The 20,848-nt window shown below is 39.6% G+C and overlaps 1 protein-coding gene across 1 annotated transcript in view; it reads right to left on the bottom strand.

Annotated features, from left to right (window-relative positions):
* LOC120720978 overlaps positions 1-20,848 on the bottom strand; it is a 77,345-nt gene that overhangs the window by 52,460 nt on the left and 4,037 nt on the right. The window contains exons 3-12 of the mRNA XM_040010960.1: positions 17,287-17,461; positions 16,635-16,925; positions 16,314-16,390; positions 13,383-13,557; positions 10,928-11,215; positions 10,609-10,685; positions 8,108-8,282; positions 7,458-7,745; positions 7,140-7,216; positions 4,204-4,378 (exon numbers count right to left, since the gene is read on the bottom strand). Of these exons, the coding sequence (XP_039866894.1) occupies positions 4,204-4,378; positions 7,140-7,216; positions 7,458-7,745; positions 8,108-8,282; positions 10,609-10,685; positions 10,928-11,215; positions 13,383-13,557; positions 16,314-16,390; positions 16,635-16,925; positions 17,287-17,461 (1,798 nt within the window). The remainder of the gene's footprint in view (positions 1-4,203; positions 4,379-7,139; positions 7,217-7,457; positions 7,746-8,107; positions 8,283-10,608; positions 10,686-10,927; positions 11,216-13,382; positions 13,558-16,313; positions 16,391-16,634; positions 16,926-17,286; positions 17,462-20,848) is intronic.

Below are 20,848 nucleotides of genomic sequence, written 5' to 3'. Positions count from 1 at the left end.
TGAGTGATGATAATTTGTGCACCAATTCCTCTGACATCGTCTTATTAATTGTTAGCTTACTATGCAAACATGACAAGTGAAATCTCCCGGAGCAAGCTTAAACATGTGAGAGGTTGATCGCGCAGAGAATCGCTGAGCTTATGTGAGTGCGTGTGTAAAAGCAGCAGGATATATATTTGACTACGGTGACCTGGATGACTGAGAACCTTCACAGACAGATATATATTTTAGTTCTGCTGAGCCAAATAAGACAGGTCAGGGTGAAGAAGTGACAGCCAAAGAAAAGCTTACCACAAAACGGAGAAGTTATGACAAATCAGACTATAAGGCAAAAAGAAAGTGCAGCTTTATGGTTTCATGGACAAAAGAATTTCTGTGGCTGCGATATGATGAGCTAAATAACCAGGGCTGCACATAAGTGGTCCGCAGGTGCGCATTCGCTGTCAAAATAAAAACCACGCACAAGGGTTAGGGTTAAATTTAAAAACTGTACTTTTGAGTTAAAATATATATTTATAATTTTAATAAATGACAAATTAAAAAGGCATGAACATTTTATTTTGTATCGAAAAAATATCGAACCGTGACACCAAAGTATCGAACCGAACTGAACCGTGAATTTTGTGTATCGTTGCACCCCTAATATATATATATATATATATATATATATATATATATATATATATATATGCTTTTTTGGAAACCGAATTTCCCAGAGGAACCCACCCGAGGGATTAATAAAGTCTTATCTTATCTTAATAAACTAACAGGTTATTGTCAAAATGTTACTGCGGGAAACACATTTTTGCAGCTCAATGTTGAAGCTGCAGTTAATAACGAAGGTTTGCATGTTCTCGTTGTAACATGTGACGTTTAGCACAATAATAGATATTAAACTGTTTGACATGTAGTTTTCTGTCTTCATTTATGTTGGAAGTGATAGCAGAGCTGTACATTTTAATTTTTTCAGACATCTCTCAGTCAGAACATGCTATATCATGTTTAGGTGGAAACCAGCGAGCTAACTTCCTGCTAACTTCTAACTCCGTTAAATTGAATAAATTCTGTTTTCATTGATGCCTGGATGTTAAACTTAATTGTTACACCTGGTAAAGTGGCAACATTGATCATTTTATTAAAGATGAAAGAATTTAGACAGTTTGTAACTCTCAGTGATGCTGCAGTGTTCGTTTGACTTTGGGACCTGAAGCGGAGTTTTGGACCCAGACTACTCTGCGAGGCTCCCGGCTATGGTAGCCGAAATGCTCCGACAATCCATCAAGCAGTGCAGCTTCATAGCTTTGTACTAAAAAAATTTTTGACAGATTTTTGAGCGCCATGTACCACATAAAAGCAGTTCAAGGTCAGTAAGCACAACCAGAATTCATTCATAAGGTGCACCGGATTATAAGGTATGCTGTCGATTTTTGAGAAAGCTAAAGGATTTTAAGTGTGCCTTATAGTGCGGAAAATAAGGTAGACGACAGTATTCCAATAATAAAGTAGTTTTAATAATGTATCTTTTAAAAACACTGTAACACATGAGTCTTTAATAAAAATGAGTCCATTAATGTTGATCAAATACTGATTAGCACTTGTTTAGATTTAGATTAGATTGCCTGTATGGATTCATTTCCTTTAACCTGCTCCATTATTGTGTGCACATTTAACCCAGTTTAACCCACACTAAACACACTGTTTCATCTCAGCACTGAGGCTGGATAATGATTGTATTTTTTCTGTTGTCTCACTCAGAGGTTCTGGGATGCTGCTGGTCATGATGGTGGAGATCAGTTATTTGAGTGTTGCAGGCCAGCTCACTACAGCTGCTGCTGATGTTGCTGCTGTTACTGAGGGATCTGCAAACGAAGCTCCTCCTCCTCTGTTAAAATAAGCATAGACGACAGGTCAGAGGGAGAATCAGCTCAGTTCAGTTTTATCAGTACAGCACCAAATCACATCAACAGTTGCTGCGAGACACTTTATATTTTAAAGACCCTACACTAATCCAAAGAAACAGAGAAAACCCCAACAATCATATGAGACCCTATGAGTAAGAGCTTTGGTGACAGTGAGAAGGAAAAATCCTCCAGCTCAGGGAGAAGTGGTCATCTGCCCCGACCCATTGGTGTGAGAGGAGGAAAACAGGACAAAACACATCCTGTGTCTTCACATCACAATCGACTTTCAACATTTCTGGCAAAATCTGCCATTACTAAGAGCCTGGCTTTGGCGTGGTGCTGTCAGCTAAACAAGGATGAGCCAGAATCGAATTTCATCTGCTTTCCAATCAACAAACTCTGAACACCTAGTGTAGGTGTCACTCAGATTAAAAAAAAAAAAAAAAAGAAATCAAACCCAGACCACCCAGTCACAAAAAAGGTCATTTCTGCAACATGTGATGATTTCTGACCATGTAGTAAAAGATACACAATGAGCATATGAGCTAGCTTAAGCTGCAGAAAACCTAGCTGGATCCAGGTTATCCAGGTTATTTAATTTTGTTTACCTAAATAAACTTTAATATTGCAAATGCTGGGTTGATTGGTTGCTGATAGGATTTTAAGTTTGGTAGATCTATTTAAAATAATGCAATTCTAAATTATGAAATAATATTTTTTTCTGTATCAGTAAATAATATAGTTTCTTTCTTTGACACAATGATTTATGTGACATCTGTAGCCTGATGTTCAGCCCGGTTTGTTTAATCCCAATGTCAGTACTGCACTGTGAAATTCATTACGATGGCTAAACTTGAAGAAAAATGTTTGAACTTATTACCTCAATACTCAAAGAGGATATAGTATATAAAAGTTATAGAGCTTATAGTGAAGTATACGGCCCTGCCACCAGTGATGGGAATAACTGCGTTAAAAAAAAAAATGGCATTACTTTTTACAGTAATTAGTAATCTAACTATCATTTCAACACCATTACCATTGCTAAAAAGAAAATGCAGTGTGGACATCTTACTATTTTTCAACACACAGACGATTGAAGCTGTCTTCTTCTTACTGGGAGCTAGAGAGGCGAAACAATCGCACAAATGCTGCTGATTGGCTGAGGTAGAATAAAGTAGTCATGGTAAACCAGTCACATGACCAATTTAAGATAACATAGCAATAAGATGCTATATACCACTTTTTAAATTGTGTTGACAGGCCACATAAAACCAAAGTCATGATAAAAAAATATATGCGATGTTTTTTCCTGAATACCATCATAACGTTTATTGTCTAAGGACAGCGCTAGCAAGCACTCTCTGCTTACCCCCCCCCCCCCCCCCCCCCAAAAAAAAAAAACGAAACAAAAAACACCCCTTTTCCTATTGATGAAAAAACATGCCATGTCGACCAACCAAAAAATGATATGGCAAATAATATGGCATTAAGTTGTTTAGGAAGAGTGGAGAAGTTTTAGGAGTGATGGCGGTGAGAGAGAGAGCGAATTTTGAGATGTGAGACATTTGTGACGTTTAGTGTTTTTGGAGTGTGTAGTTAGTGTGTTGTGTAGTTATTGTGTCTTGTAGTGGATAGTTTTGTTTTGTGTGTCAGAACAATAAGGCGACTGCAGAATGTCACAGCTGCTGACAAAAAGCCACCAAAGGCAGATTACAGTGTAAACGCTGTCTCCAGGTGGAAAACAGCAGGAGTGATACACCCCCTGCTGTCAGGCCTGCAGGCATCAGGATTGTGATGTTCTCCTTTAGCTTATAGTAGAAAGAAATTATTTTTTGGAGAGGCACAAATAATTTGTGTGGCATCTTATTTGATGCAGAACACCTGATTGTTCTGTAAATAGTTTGACATTTTTATTAAAACCCCCGCCTTGGCTGCATTTCTAGGTAAAAAACGTAAGATTTTAAAAAAATCTTACGCTTTTGTTGAATCTGCTTTTTCTGTATGGTCTGGACACAACAAATGACAGCAACAAAGATTACCACAAAACAAATACAAAGATCTGATGGTGAAGAATAACAGCAAATTCTATTTGGCATGTTAAAGTGGGACTAGAAATAGATAAAAAAATTAGTTCATTGTGTGAAGTTTAATTGCTCCTCATTTCATATAAGATATGAAATATACCCACAGGAATCCAGACGCCACTTGGATCAGCTTCAGAATAAAACAACAGGAGTTGAAATGTATTTCATTTGGAGATGAGTGAAATAAAAATGGACAGGTGATAGCACATGATACTTACTGGGCGTGAAGCAGTTTTGTATAACAGGGTCACTGATGGCAAAGCTGATGGGGTTAGAAACACGGCAAACCACAGGGGTGTTTACCACATCTACAGCTCTTTTTATTAGGATCTCCCCTGTTTCCTCCAGCTGTGTCTCCGCACTAGTCCATTCAAATCTCACAGTGTTGTCTTTCTGTGGAAGAAAATATGGACAACAGTCTTTTCCATCTCTTTCCCTCAAACTCTGCTTTTCCTTTCTTTTTCATGCTTTTTATAATCTGTGTAAATATTGTCACTTCTTCCCCTCATTACAAAAAGAAAGAAATGGCAGTTTGACAACCAAAATTCATAACCACATCTAAGTGCTTTCATCAGCACCAGAGTTAAATGTCTACCAGGATAAGGAAGTCTCTATAAACAGATGTTTAGAGGACTTTGAGTCCATTTCAAATGCTCCAATTATCAAGGCGAGTAAAAGAGAGTGGTTCCTCACAGAAGCACAAACTCAGCTAAAACATTAAACAGAGATCAGTCACTGACTGGTAAATCTAAATGTGCTTTAAAGGCTAGCTACCTCGTGTCCAGACTTGTGGCACAGAGTAAAAAGTCTTTCACTAAAGCGGAGGAGTTGATTTTGCCTGCCGCTGTACATATGTGCCATGAGATGATCGGAGAGGCTGCTGCAAAGAAGCTACTGACCATCCCACTCTAACAACAATGTGAGCCACCATTTAGCGGACATGGCCTTAGACATACAGCATCAGCTTCTGGAAAGAATAAAAAGTAGTCCATTTTTCTCTTTGCAACTAGAGGAGCCCGCTGATGTCACGAATGGTGCATTGCTGCTGGTGTTTGTTATCACTGGGACAGCAGTTTGCATGTTGCTACCAACTCGAGCCACGGCTCAGGAATGTTTCACTGAGAACGACCTGGACTGGCAGAACTGTGTTGGGGTGTACAGTAATGGTGCAGCTTCAATGACTTGCAGGCATCACAGCTTCATTAGGGAGATTCCTGACCGTGCACCAGAAGCTAAACGGACCCACTGTTTTCTCCACTGTGAAAGCCCTGCAGCAGCAACAGAGATGTCACCAGAGTTCCACGAGGTGATGGATGTAAGTGTGAAAACTCTCAATTTCACTAAAAATAATGCTGTGAACTCCAGATGTTTTGCCAAGCTTTGTGAGGACATGGAAGCAGATCATGTCCAGCTGCTCTACCGCAGTGAGGTGAGATGGCTTTCAAGAGGACTGGTCCTCAAGCATTTGTTTGAACTGAGGAATGAGGTCTTTTCCTACGCAGAGAACATCTCCTCTTGCACATTATTATGCCAATTCAAAGCTTTCCTACCTCTGTGACATTTTTTCACTGCTGAACCAGCTGAACATCTCACTTCAACGGAGAAACAGCAGCATGTCGTTTGTTACAGACAAAGTTGAAGCTTTCAAGAGTAAACTTGCTTTGTGGACTAAGAGGGCCCAGGAAAAGAGGATGGACATGTTTCCACTTTTGTCTCACATCTTGGAAAAATCCCCTCAGGTGAAGATCAGTGACTCTGTCTGTCAGCACCTTTCACCACTGACAGAGAAATTTGATGAATGTTTCCCTGAGGATCCCAGAGAAGGACATGTGGATATGAACCCATTTTCAGTGGATCCCAATTAAAATGATGTTGCTTTGCCCTCACATCTGGAATCCCAGATTCGGGAACTTTCCACCGACAGCACTTTAAAGTTGCAGTGGGGCAAACTGGGTCTGGGCTCCTTCTGGATTGCTGTCTCAAAGGAGTACCTGTGTCTGGCACTGAGAGCTGTGAAACTCCTTCTCCCATTCACAACTACATATCTGTGTGAATCGGGATTTTCTATTGTGGCCACAACCAAGACCAAAGCCTGAAACAGACTCAGAGCAACACTGGAAGCTACTCTGAGAGGGAGCCTTTCCCCTATTCCACCCAGACTGCATCTGACCGTGTCTCAGAGGCAGGCTCAAGTGTCTCATTAAGAGGTGAGCATAAAAGGGGAGTCTCAGCTTGTTTGTTGTTGCTCATTTGTCTCAAATATAAAGAGTAACTTCTGGTTCTGCCAATGAAAAAAGGTTTACTGCTGAAGCAACTTTCAAATTCACTCACAGATTATGAGACTATATTTTCATTTGCACTTTACTTAAATTTTATAAGGGTTTATTTATTTATTTCATTAGAAAATTATTTTGAATGTATTTATTTTATCACTACATTATTTATCCAATTTCTATTTCCCCCTTTTTTCTTATCTCTTTAGCTGTAGTAAAACTCAATTATTAATTATTATGTTTGTGTGTTATTAACCCTGACTTGAGCCTTTCAATTTCTATTTGCAGTTTGATTTGGTGCATGAATCGTTAACCTGTTTGGCATTTTGTTTTTATTGCAGGTTCACATACACATAATGAATAAATGTCTTTGTGATTATTACATTGCATCATGTCATCATCATGTTTATTTGACAAGGTTTTAACTGTTAAAATGAAGTTGATTTGATTTAGTTATTACATATAAATCAAACTAAAAGCAACATCAATTGTTTTCAATACAGTGTTATTATCTGAATGGGCCTCGGGCCACTTTGTAGTGGAAAAGTTGGGCCCCGAGGTAAAAAAGGTTAAGAACCCCTGTTATAGACTATATTTATACGAGACGTGTATACTTACTGCATTTGAATCATTTTAACCACATGTAACACCTGCAAACACGTTTTTTTTGTTTGTTTTGTTTTTTAACACTTTGATTTTGCCATCCCATTTGATTTCCATGCCACCTTAAGAAAATTTCTCTAGAGCCACCCCTGTTCAGCAGGTTTCAGCAGAGGAGAAATGAGGCCTTTGTCTACAGATTCTTCAACAGCTTAATTTTAATTATAAGTAGCTATTTGAGGAACATGAGATATCAATAAAATATTAAATATTGTCCTCACCTGACCAGCATTGCAAGTAAAGCTGACTGAGTCAGAGTCTGTACACGTCATCGTCACGCTGGGCTTCTGCACACGGTCTGAGGTAATAAAATGTAATAAATAACATTATATGAACTTCTGCTAATGATGTATTAATAAAAATAAATAAATAAAACTTGCAAACCAAACTGAACAGTGACTTTATATTAATATCAAACATTTTCTGTTGACAAAAATGTAAAAATTAAACAGCTTCTGATCCATCAACACACTTGTTATGAAATATATTTGCATATTTACATAACCAGAAAAATGTATGTATAATATGTTGTTACTTACCTAATACACACAAACGCACACTCTGTAAGTCTCCCAAATTTATTCCTTCTTTATTTATAACCTCTGGTTTGTATCGTCCTGACTTGTCTTTGGTGAGTTGTGTCAGCTTTAGTGATCCAGTTGAATCAACAGCATCATTTGTCCCTGTGATCACCTGTTTCCGTCTGCGATTAAAGATTACACTTGCATCCTTGAACCATTTCAGGTTATCTGATTCCTTCAACTCATATCTAAGTGGCACAGTTAAGCTTGATCCTGTTGCAGCGTACACACAATCACCCTGAGAGCCTGAAAGACAAAGAAATAAAGAGGAATTTCATGACAAATTAAGAACAGTCATGCTAGAAAAGCTCTCAACAGCCACGTGTCAGTTCATCAAATCTGAAGGAAATTATTATTTTTAATTATTACATGTTTTATCTTTAAAAAGGTGAATGAAAACCTGGTGTCAAGACAAGACAAATATGCAAAAACACATTTTTCAGTTGCTGAACTACGGCCCACAGGCAATGCTGCGGTGGTATACACACCACCACAGGAATCCAGACGCCACTTGGATCAGCTTCAGAATAAAACAACAGGAGTTGAAATGTATTTCATTTGGAGATGAGTGAAATAAAAATGGACAGGTGATAGCACATGATACTTACTGGGCGTGAAGCAGTTTTGTATAACAGGGTCACTGATGGCAAAGCTGATGGGGTTAGAAACACGGCAAACCACAGGGGTGTTTACCACATCTACAGCTCTTTTTATTAGGATCTCCCCTGTTTCCTCCAGCTGTGTCTCCGCACTAGTCCATTCAAATCTCACAGTGTTGTCTTTCTGTGGAAGAAAATATGGACAACAGTCTTTTCCATCTCTTTCCCTCAAACTCTGCTTTTCCTTTCTTTTTCATGCTTTTTATAATCTGTGTAAATATTGTCACTTCTTCCCCTCATTACAAAAAGAAAGAAATGGCAGTTTGACAACCAAAATTCATAACCACATCTAAGTGCTTTCATCAGCACCAGAGTTAAATGTCTACCAGGATAAGGAAGTCTCTATAAACAGATGTTTAGAGGACTTTGAGTCCATTTCAAATGCTCCAATTATCAAGGCGAGTAAAAGAGAGTGGTTCCTCACAGAAGCACAAACTCAGCTAAAACATTAAACAGAGATCAGTTTTAAGTAACATATGTGTAGTATGAAGAAACACCAATCCAAACCTTGTGGATTCAGCAGTTTCTGTGTGAATGTTCTTAGGATCTGATGATTTACATACTGACTCTGTGTGTCTGAACTCAGAAAATACAACAAAAAATAAAGAAACATGAGTAAAAGTATTGCTGACGATAGAGCTAGTGGTATGGGCTCAAAGTGTGGTCATAAATATTTTGTACTTGTAAAAAAGATTTGTATGTGTAAAAAGAATTTGTGTGTGCGTAAAAAAGATTTGTATGTGTAAAAAAGATTTGTATGTGTAAAAAGAATTTGTGTGTGCGTAAAAAAGATTTGTATGTGTAGAAAAGATTTGTATGTGTAAAAAAGATTTGGGTGTGTAAAAAGAATTTGTGTGTGCGTAAAAATATTTGTATGTGTAAAAAAGATTTGTATGTGTAAAAAAGATTTGTGTGTGTAAAAAGAATTTGTGTGTGCGTAAAAAAGATTTGTGTGTGGACTTAGAAAAAAAAAACCCTGCAAGTTACAAGTACGGATTTTTGACCCTATTTTTCTTCCCTTCATCTGATTGGTCAATGTCATGTCAATCACAAATGTAACAATCCAATCAGAGAACAGATGGGTTTGGCTGTGGAGGGGCGCTTTTTTGAACTGCAGGTCCTTGAAGGGTGATACCGTTTGAAGCTGGAGGATCGCGATATAAATATCCGATAGCAGCTAGGTCCCCTAACTTTCAGTAGCTGTTGAAAGGAAAAAGTTGTGGTATATCAGTGGTTAGAAATAACATTATTACTTTAGGATTAGTTTAACACAAAGTCAGGGCTGACCCAGGACCATTGCTGTGAGTCACAGTGCGCAGCATAAAAGTCCTTTCACATCGGATGCAGGATACGCTGCTAATGCTAACTGCTAACTAAAAGCAAAGGATCTAGAATTTGTTACGCTGGCTGCTGGGCTCTGTGGGTTTTTGCAGCAGCTCTACCTGTACTAGATGCACCTGCTCCTTGTCTTTTCTATCTCTGACTTTATGTCCTCTACAAGAGTTTGTTTTTTTTTGCTGGTTCTTCAAATGTTCAATAAAAACATGTATGCTAATTCATAACGAAGAAAGCTTTGTAATGAAGACTGTCATTTCCAAAACACTGCCCGCCCCCACCCCGCGGTCCGCAGCGCTGTTGAAAAGGCTGTGGAAGTCCCTGTATTAAACACGTAGACCTGTGACACAAAAATCACCAAACTCGGACGACCACAGACTGTTTTCCTTCGTGGTGATGAAGGAAAATGCTGGGTTGGCATGTAAAAGGGCATTTATTCCCTTCAAAGACCTGCAGTTCAAAAAAAGCGCCCCTCGACAGCCAAACCCATCTGTTCTCTGATTGGATTGTTACATTTGTGATTGACATGACATTGACCAATCAGATGAAGGGAAGAAAAATAGGGTCAAAAATCCGTACTTGTAACTTGCAGGGTTTTTTTTTTCTAAGTCCACACACAAATCTTTTTTACGCACACACAAATCTTTTTTACACATACAAATCATTTTTACGCACACACAAATTCTTTTTTACACATACAAATCTTTTTTACGCACACACAAATCTTTTTTACAAACACAAATCTTTTTTACGCACACACAAATTCTTTTTTACACATACAAATCATTTTTACGCACACACAAATTCTTTTTTACAAGTACAAAATATTTATGACCACATTTTGAGCCCATACTAGTGGTTTCACAGACATTTTAAGCACATTTCAGTGCCTTTATCAGTAAGTGGAGTTGAATCTTCTGGAGGATCAAGATGTCTAAACTTGGACCATTTTATAACCTCCTCATATAAAACAGAACAGCTGCTCACAGCAGCTCAGCGAGGCTGAAATAACGAAAACTTTGTCTCCAAACTCACAATTATTGGTTCAACTCTTTGAAAAATATTCTGACCTGAAACCTGAAATGTAAATGAAACAGACTCATAGTTGTCCTCACCTGACCAGCATTGCAAGTAAAGCTGACTGAGTCAGAGTCTGTACACGTCATCGTCACGCTGGGCTTCTGCACACGGTCTGAGGTAATAAAATGTAATAAATAACATTATATGAACTTCTGCTAATGATGTATTAATAAAAATAAATAAATAAAACTTGCAAAACCAAACTGAACAGTGACTTTATATTAATATCAAACATTTTCTGTTGACAAAAATGTAAAAATTAAACAGCTTCTGATCCATCAACACACTTGTTATGAAATATATTTGCATATTTACATAACCAGAAAAATGTATGTATAATATGTTGTTACTTACCTAATACACACAAACGCACACTTGGTAAAGCTCCCACATTTATTCCATCTTCACTGGTAACCTCTGGTCTGTATCGTCCTGACTTGTCTTTGGTGAGTTGTGTCAGCTTTAGTGATCCAGTTGAATCAACAGCATCATTTTTCCCTGTGATCACCTGTTTCTGTCTGCGATAAAAGATTACACTTGTGTCCTTGATCCATTTCAGGTTATCTGATTCCTTCAACTCATATCTAAGTGGCACAGTTAAGCTTGATCCTGTTGCAGCGTACACACAATCACCCTGAGAGCCTGAAAGACAAAGAAATAAAGAGGAATTTCATGACAAATTAAGAACAGTCATCAGAATCAGAATCAGAATCAGAAAGGGTTTATTGCCAGATGTTGAGGAGGTTTACAACATTAGGAAATTGCTGCGGTGCTTCAGTGCAAACATACTGTCATAAAAATATAAAAATAAGAATAAGAATTAAAAGTGCTAAGTGGATAGATAGATATATACATGATATATACATGAGTGCAGGTGGTGATCAGTGCCAAACATGGAATGATGCAGTGACACAGCGTAGGGTCATGTGTTAGTGGTGGGAACAGTCATATGGTTATTGTTCATGTGTCCGACAGCAGAGGGGAAGAAACTGTTCTTATGGCGAGAGGTTCTGGTGCGAATGGACCGGAGCCTCCTGCCTGAGGGGAGCAGGTCAAACAGACTGTGTCCAGGGTGAGAAGGGTCAGCTGAGATCCGAGCTGCATGCCGCAGTGTCCTGGAGGTGTACAGGTCCTGCAGAGATGAGAGTCTGCAGCCAATCACCTTCTCAGCAGAGCGCACAACACGCTGCAGTCTCTGTTTGTCCCTGATAGTGGCTCCAGCGTACCACACGGTGATGGAGGAGGTGAGGATGGACTCGATGATTGCAGTGTAGAACTGCATCATCGTCCGTGTTGGCAGGTTGAATTTCTTCAGCTGCCTCAGGAAGTACATCCTCTGCTGGGCTTTCTTGATGACGGAGGTGATGGTGGGCTCCCACTTCAGGTCCTGGGTGATGGTGGTACCCAGGAAGCGGAACGAGTCCACAGAGGTGATGGGGGTGTCAGTCAGGATGATGGGGGGGAGTGGAGCTGTGTGCTTCCTGAAGTCCACAGTAATCTCCACTGTCTTCTGGGCATTCAGCACCAGGTTGTTGTGGCTGCACCAGGACACCAGACGTTCAACCTCCCTCCTGTAGGCAGACTCATCCCCGTCCGAGATGAGTCCGATAACGGTGGTGTCATCTGCAAACTTGATTAGCTTGACAGACTGGTGGGTGGAGGTGCAGCAGTTGGTGTACAGGGAGAAGAGCAGAGGAGAAAGAACACAGCCCTGAGGGGAGCCGGTGCTGATGGTCCGGGAGTCCGAGACATTCTTTCCCAGCCTCACATGCTGCTTCCTGTCCGTCAGGAAGTCAGTGATCCACCGGCAGATGGGATCAGGCACATTCATCTGGGAAAGCTTGCCTTGGAGATGGTCTGGAAGGATGGTGTTGAAGGCAGAGCTGAAGTCCACAAACAGGATCCTGGCGTAGGTTCCTGGGGAGTCCAGATGCTGCAGGATGAAGTGTAGGGCCATGTTGATGGCGTCATCTACAGACCTGTTGGCTCTATATGCAAACTGCAGGGGGTCCAGGAGGGGGGCCGTGAGGGTCTTGAGATGGGAGAGAACTAGGCGCTCAAATGACTTCATGACCACAGATGTCAGAGCCACGGGTCTGTAGTCATTTAGTCCAGTGATCCTAGGTTTCTTGGGGACAGGGATTATGGTGGAGGACTTGAAGCAGGCAGGCACATGACATGCCTGCAGTGAGGAGTTGAAAATGCCAGAAAACACTGGGGCCAGCTCGTTTGCACAGTGTCTGAGGGTGGCAGGAGACACACCGTCTGGGCCGGGAGCTTTTCGAGCATTCAGATTCTTAAACTGCTTCCTCACATCTGCTTCATGAATATGAAGAGTTGTGGTGGGAGGAGGTGGTGTGAAATCCTCTTTTGTGTGGGGTGAGGAGGGGGGTGTTGCAGGTGAAGAGATTGAAGGTGGTGATGGCTCTATGGAGGGGGGAGAGGTGGGGGAATGAGTGTCCAAAGTGTCTCTATTGTTGGGGCCGTTGTTGGGGCCATGCTAGAAAAGCTCTCAACAGCCACGTGTCAGTTCATCAAATCTGAAGGAAATTATTATTTTTAATTATTACATGTTTTATCTTTAAAAAGGTGAATGAAAACCTGGTGTCAAGACAAGACAAATATGCAAAAACACATTTTTCAGTTGCTGAACTACGGCCCACAGGCAATGCTGCGGTGGTATACACACCACCACAGGAATCCAGACGCCACTTGGATCAGCTTCAGAATAAAACAACAGGAGTTGAAATGTATTTCATTTGGAGATGAGTGAAATAAAAATGGACAGGTGATAGCACATGATACTTACTGGGCGTGAAGCAGTTTTGTATAACAGGGTCACTGATGGCAAAGCTGATGGGGTTAGAAACACGGCAAACCACAGGGGTGTTTACCACATCTACAGCTCTTTTTATTAGGATCTCCCCTGTTTCTTCCAGCTGTGTCTCCGCACTAGTCCATTCAAATCTCACAGTGTTGTCTTTCTGTGGAAGAAAATATGGACAACAGTCTTTTCCATCTCTTTCCCTCACACTCTGCTTTTCCTTTCTTTTTCATGCTTTTTATAATCTGTGTAAATATTGTCACTTCTTCCCCTCATTACAAAAAGAAAGAAATGGCAGTTTGACAACCAAAATTCATAACCACATCTAAGTGCTTTCATCAGCACCAGAGTTAAATCTCTACCAGGATAAGGAAGTCTCTATAAACAGATGTTTAGAGGACTTTGAGTCCATTTCAAAATGCTCCAATTATCAAGGCGAGTAAAAGAGAGTGGTTCCTCACAGAAGCACAAACTCAGCTAAAACATTAAACAGAGATCAGTCACTGACTGGTAAATCTAAATGTGCTTTAAAGGCTAGCTACCTCGTGTCCAGACTTGTGGCACAGAGTAAAAAGTCTTTCACTAAAGCGGAGGAGTTGATTTTGCCTGCCGCTGTACATATGTGCCATGAGATGATCGGAGAGGCTGCTGCAAAGAAGCTACTGACCATCCCACTCTAACAACAATGTGAGCCACCATTTAGCAGACATGGCCTTAGACATACAGCATCAGCTTCTGGAAAGAATAAAAAGTAGTCCATTTTTCTCTTTGCAACTAGAGGAGCCCGCTGATGTCACGAATGGTGCATTGCTGCTGGTGTTTGTTATCACTGGGACAGCAGTTTGCATGTTGCTACCAACTCGAGCCACGGCTCAGGAATGTTTCACTGAGAACGACCTGGACTGGCAGAACTGTGTTGGGGTGTACAGTAATGGTGCAGCTTCAAGGACTTGCAGGCACCACAGCTTCATTAGGGAGATTCTTGACCGTGCACCAGAAGCTAAACGGACCCACTGTTTTCTCCACTGTGAACGCCCTACAGCAGCAGCAACAGAGATGTCACCAGAGTTCCACGAGGTGATGGATGTAAGTGTGAAAACTCTCAATTTCATTAAAAATAATGCTGTGAACTCCAGATGTTTTGCCAAGCTTTGTGAGGACATGGAAGCAGATCATGTCCAGCTGCTCTACCGCAGTGAGGTGAGATGGCTTTCAAGAGGACTGGTCCTCAAGCATTTGTTTGAACTAAGGAATGAGGTCTTTTCCTACGCAGAGAACATCTCCTCTTGCACATTATTATGCCAATTCAAAGCTTTCCTACCTCTGTTACATTTTTTCACTGCTGAACCAGCTGAACATCTCACTTCAAGGGAGAAACAGCAGCATGTCGTTTGTTACAGACAAAGTTGAAGCTTTCAAGAGTAAACTTGCTTTGTGGACTAAGAGGGCCCAGGAAAAGAGGATGGACATGTTTCCACTTTTGTCTCACATCTTGGAAAAATCCCCTCAGGTGAAGATCAGTGACTCTGTCTGTCAGCACCTTTCACCACTGACAGAGAAATTTGATGAATGTTTCCCTGAGGATCCCAGAGAAGGACATGTGGATTTTGGACCCATTTCCAGTGGATCCCATTTAAAATGATGTTGCTTTGCCCTCACATCTGGAATCCCAGATTCGGGAACTTTCACCGACAGCACTTTAAAGTTGCAGTGGGGCAAACTGGGTCTGGGCTCCTTCTGGATTGCTGTCTCAAAGGAGTACCTGTGTCTGGCACTGAGAGCTGTGAAACTCCTTCTCCCATTCACAACTACATATCTGTGTGAATCGGGATTTTCTATTGTGGCCACAACCAAGACCAAAGCCTGAAACAGACTCAGAGCAACACTGGAAGCTACTCTGAGAGGGAGCCTTTCCCCTATTCCACCCAGACTGCATCTGACCGTGTCTCAGAGGCAGGCTCAAGTGTCTCATTAAGAGGTGAGCATAAAAGGGGAGTTGCAGCTTGTTTGTTGTTGCTCATTTGTCTCAAATATAAAGAGTAACTTCTGGTTCTGCCAATGAAAAAAGGTTTACTGCTGAAGCAACTTTCAAATTCACTCACAGATTATAAGACTATATTTTCATTTGCACTTTACTTAAATTTTATAAGGGTTTATTTATTTATTTCATTAGAAAATTATTTTGAATGTATTTATTTTATCACTACATTATTTATCCAATTTCTATTTCCCCCTTTTTTCTTATCTCTTTAGCTGTAGTAAAACTCAATTATTAATTATTATGTTTGTGTGTTATTAACCCTGACTTGAGCCTTTCAATTTCTATTTGCAGTTTGATTTGGTGCATGAATCGTTAACCTGTTTGGCATTTTGTTTTTATTGCAGGTTCACATACACATAATGAATAAATGTCTTTGTGATTATTACATTGCATCATGTCATCATCATGTTTATTTGACGAGATTTTAACTGTTAAAATGAAGGTTTGATTTAGTTATTACATATAAATCAAACTAAAAGCAACATCAGTTGTTTTCAATACAGTGTTATTATCTGAATGGGCCTCGGGCCACTTTGTAGTGGAAAAGTTGGGCCCCGAGGTAAAAAAGGTTAAGAACCCCTGTTATAGACTATATTTATACGAGACGTGTATACTTACTGCATTTGAATCATTTTAACCACATGTAACACCTGCAAACACGATTTTTTGGTTTGTTTTGTTTTTTAACACTTTGATTTTGCCATCCCATTTGATTTCCATGCCACCTTAAGAAAATTTCTCTGGATCCACCCCAGTTCAGCAGGTTTCAGCAGAGGAGAAATGAGGCCTTTGTCTACAGATTCTTCAACAGCTTAATTATAAGTAGCTATTTGAGGAACATGAGATATCAATAAAATATTAAATATTGTCCTCACCTGACCAGCATTGCAAGTAAAGCTGACTGAGTCAGAGTCTGTACACGTCATCGTCACGCTGGGCTTCTGCACACGGTCTGAGGTAACAAAATGTAATAAATAACATTATATGAACTTCTGCTAATGATGTATTAATAAAAATAAATAAATAAAACTGTTGCAAAACCAAACTGAACAGTGACTTTATATTAATATCAAACATTTTCTGTTGACAAAAATGTAAAAATTAAACAGCTTCTGATCCATCAACACACTTGTTATGAAATATATTTGCATATTTACATAACCAGAAAAATGTATGTATAATATGTTGTTACTTACCTAATACACACAAACGTACACTCGGTAAGTTTCCCCCCACATTCATTCCATCTTCATTTATAACCTCTGGTCTGTATCGTCCTGACTTGTCTTTGGTGAGTTGTGTCAGCTTTAGTGATCCAGTTGAATCAACAGCATCATTTTTCCCTGTGATCACCTGTTTCTGTCTGCGATAAAAGATTATTCTTGTGTCCTTGAACCATTTCAGGTTATCTGATTCCTTCAACTCATATCTAAGTGGCACAGTTAAGCTTGATCCTGTTGCAGCGTACACACAATCACCCTGAGAGCCTGAAAGACAAAGAAATAAAGAGGAATTTCATGACAAATTAAGAACAGTCATGCTAGAAAAGCTCTCAACAGCCACGTGTCAGTTCATCAAATCTGAAGGAAATTATTATTTTTAATTATTACATGTTTTATCTTTAAAAAGGTGAATGAAAACCTGGTGTCAAGACAAGACAAATATGCAAAAAACATTTTTCAGTTGCTGAACTACGGCCCACAGGCAATGCTGCGGTGGTATACACACCACCACAGGAATCCAGACGCCACTTGGATCAGCTTCAGAATAAAACAACAGGAGTTGAAATGTATTTCATTTGGAGATGAGTGAAATAAAAATGGACAGGTGATAGCACATGATACTTACTGGGCGTGAAGCAGTTTTGTATAACAGGGTCACTGATGGCAAAGCTGATGGGGTTAGAAACACGGCAAACCACAGGGGTGTTTACCACATCTACAGCTCTTTTTATTAGGATCTCCCCTGTTTCCTCCAGCTGTGTCTCCGCACTAGTCCATTCAAATCTCACAGTGTTGTCTTTCTGTGGAAGAAAATATGGACAACAGTGTTACGCCTGTGGCCAGTGCATACTGTTATCCTTCTGGGAGGGTGGTTTAGAGTCCAAATCAGTGCACATTAGCACCGTCCTCTCTCCTGTAGGAACAGACCTGCACTGCAGCTAGTTACTGAAGCAAAAGAAGCAAACAAATACTAAATGCATGTTTCTGTGGGCTTTTAGTTTGATCTGCGATTTGTCTAACTTGAGGTTCAATCTTTTAATCTATGCATATATGTACAAGTTGTTTTTATACTTTAGGATTTTCCATTTTCTGTTATTTTACTGCTTTTCCACTTTAGATTGCAAAAAATAGCTGAGAGAGTGTTGCTACCCATGGAAATGCCTCAAGACATGAAGGCAGCGATAATTACATGGGTTTATATAGAGACGTGATTGATTGGTAACCATCCGTAAAAGCCGTTCTTGTTTGAAAAGAAAGAACTGATCTTCTTTTGAAAACAGTACCTACAGATGGAAGCAAGCAGACCATATTTATTCATAGGGACTTTTCAAAAACAAGATCAACAAACTTTTTCAAAGCCCGTACACACATGTACAAAACTAAAACCAATACAGAATGTACATCCATTAAGAAAAGTAACAAAGAAATAACATGGAGGAATTTTTTTAAAAAAAAATATTTTTTTGCAGTAAAAATATGCATTTAAAGGACCTGAGATGGTCAGTCCAGTGGGGTAAAATGGTAAAGGAAATGGCCTGCATTTGTATAGCGCTTTTCTAGTCCCTAAGGACCCCAAAGCGCGTCACACTACCATTCAGTCATTCACCCATTCACACACACATTCACACAACTGGCGATGGCAAGCTACATTGTAGCCACAGCTGCCCTGGGGCGCACTGACAGAGGTACCTTAGGACCACTGAGCTCGCCTGCAGCCCAACCACAACTCTGATATGATTAAGTGGTTAAGGAATTGGATGTCGTGTAAATGTATTCAAGCTTCTCATGTGATGCCATGCACACATTACTTGAAACTGCGGGCATGCCATTTTAGGCCACATGACTGGTGGGTGTCATCCATCCGACACAAATACAGAGAAGCATCCAAGTTTTGTAGACTTTCAGATTTTGTTTCTTGTTTTTAATTGAAGGGTTGTTGAAACAAAAGAAAGAGATAATGTGGCAAGAATTCAGGGTTCATAGTTCTGAGTATCAGCCTTGACAGGCTTGGGACTGCATTTCATCCGGTGGCGTTGTAAATCCCTGTTAAAAATCGATGGAGTTATGAACACAGAAAGTACCATCAGACTTTGATCCACCCTGTACATCTGCAAATCTTCTGATCCAATGTCAAAATTAATGGCAGTGTTTCTCCTTTATTGATATGCGTTAGTGATTACAATGAAATGGTTAGAGCGTAACTGATATTGAAGTTCAATCAAGAAAATTAATGTTGTGCTTTAAGCATGACGATCAATATTTAGAACCAGCTTTTAATAAGTGAGGAATCCCTCCAACAGAAAAAGGCTTTACTCTCAAACCACTGGCCATTTTCTAATCCAGAAAAATATGAAAACAAACTATGAGTTTATACTATGACTAACCTGTACTGGTACACTGTTATCGCCCTTAAACCATCCTTTCACACACACACACACATCTCATTCACCCAATGACAAACACATCAACAGCCTTTTTATCCATGCCCATAAAGCGGCTTTTGCTTGCAATCATAAGGAATGTTGCCGATGTGCTGGTTTTCAGTCAGCTGTGTTAACATAGTTTAAGTGTACAGGATTCTCTAGAGTCGGTGTTCTGAATGTGCAAAAGGTTTCAGAGACCAGGCAGAAGTCTTGTTTAGTTTGTAGTCAATTATTTTGTTTTATGGCCATTATTTGTTACAGTGTTCTCAAATAAATATTAAAAGTACTGTAGAGAAAAATCAATATCATTATCAACAACACATTCTGTTGTGTAAGTTCAAGGTGTATATAAATTAAAATAAGTGAAAGAACAGGTGAAACATGCACATTTAAAAGAATTTATTTCCCTAAAAAAGACAAAGAATAGATTGATATTAGACAGAACTGTCAACTCATTTTCCTTTCAAACCTGGCCTCAGCGGCAAATGCAAAACAGAATGTAAATCAAGCCAATACGTGCAGCAGGGATTACAGCAGGGAATAGCAAGAGTAGCTACTCAAGAGCAATAAAGATTACCTGAGAGCCTGGCTGCATTAAGTGCAGTACTTATTAATTGGTTATTTTTTTTTGTGTTAGAAAACACCGTTCACCATGAACTGATGTAGATCAATAAAAAAAAGCGACAAAAATCTCACAGAATACAGGATAATTGAAACGTCAATGAAGCGGCTTTTTACTGGGAAAATACACCAAAATGCGAAACCTCATCCCGTGGTTTAGTTTTTTGTACACGGTCAATCAGGAAGAGGAAAAGACTTGTCCTTGGCAATACCAATGTGGAGAAATACAGTGCATAAAATAAAATCTCTGTTCTTTTTTGTCCTTTGGATGGTTGAAACAATAACCAGTCCTTTACACACTGTACTGCAATAAAAATAAACAGCAGCCCATTGAGTCATTCGACATCCCAATTAACGTATTATGGTTTTGTAGAACAGAACATCACTTTATCGGCTTGCATGGTGACTAAATGTAAATTCTGCCACATATTAAATAATGATTGATTGTATTTTTTGGGTTATTTTGTCCCCCTTGCACATGTCCCAGCATGCATGCAGGTATATGAGTACAAAGAAGCAAGCATATCGATTCGAGGTCTATTCCAGGAGGGTCACATTTTTTTTCGTATGATTATTTAACTTTCTTCACTTGTATTTACATTTCTATTTATTTTATTTTGCTTTTTTGCATGTTGTTTTTATCCGATTGTTCCTTATCAGATCCACTCCTGCATGTGATGGGGACATTAGCATTTCCTTATGAATGACCTGCATGACACTGCTCATATTACAGAGCTAAAAATATGCTTATCATGTGGCTGAATGCAGTTTCTTCGAACGCTGTATTTTGTAAATCAAGAAATATATTACAGATGTTTACAAAGCAGTGCAAACAGCCTCAGGTCTTCTGCCAGAGTATGGGGCTTTTTTCCCCCTTCACAAAAGTCCCTTGAAGATGTATAACTGTGACCAAAAATCCAAGAAAAAGTCTCACTGAGGGATTATATGATGCAGAGACCACATTTAGTGTTGTAAAAGCATGTGCTACAAGCAAGATTTCTTTGACTGACTGAGCTTTTTCTTTGAAAACTATTTTTAGTAAGTGCAGCAGATTGGCTGCTCTCACTATTAGACATCGTGCTTTCTGGTAATTAATGTTATTGAACTCCAAGTCAAATTTTGTTTAACTTGTTCGAATGCCAC

This window comes from Simochromis diagramma, unplaced genomic scaffold (genome assembly GCF_900408965.1).
Source record: "Simochromis diagramma unplaced genomic scaffold, fSimDia1.1 OVJJ01000381.1, whole genome shotgun sequence".
Taxonomy (NCBI): Eukaryota; Metazoa; Chordata; class Actinopteri; order Cichliformes; family Cichlidae; genus Simochromis; species Simochromis diagramma.
Note: the sequence above shows the minus strand (reverse complement) of the source record. Positions and strands in the feature narration are given on the sequence as shown.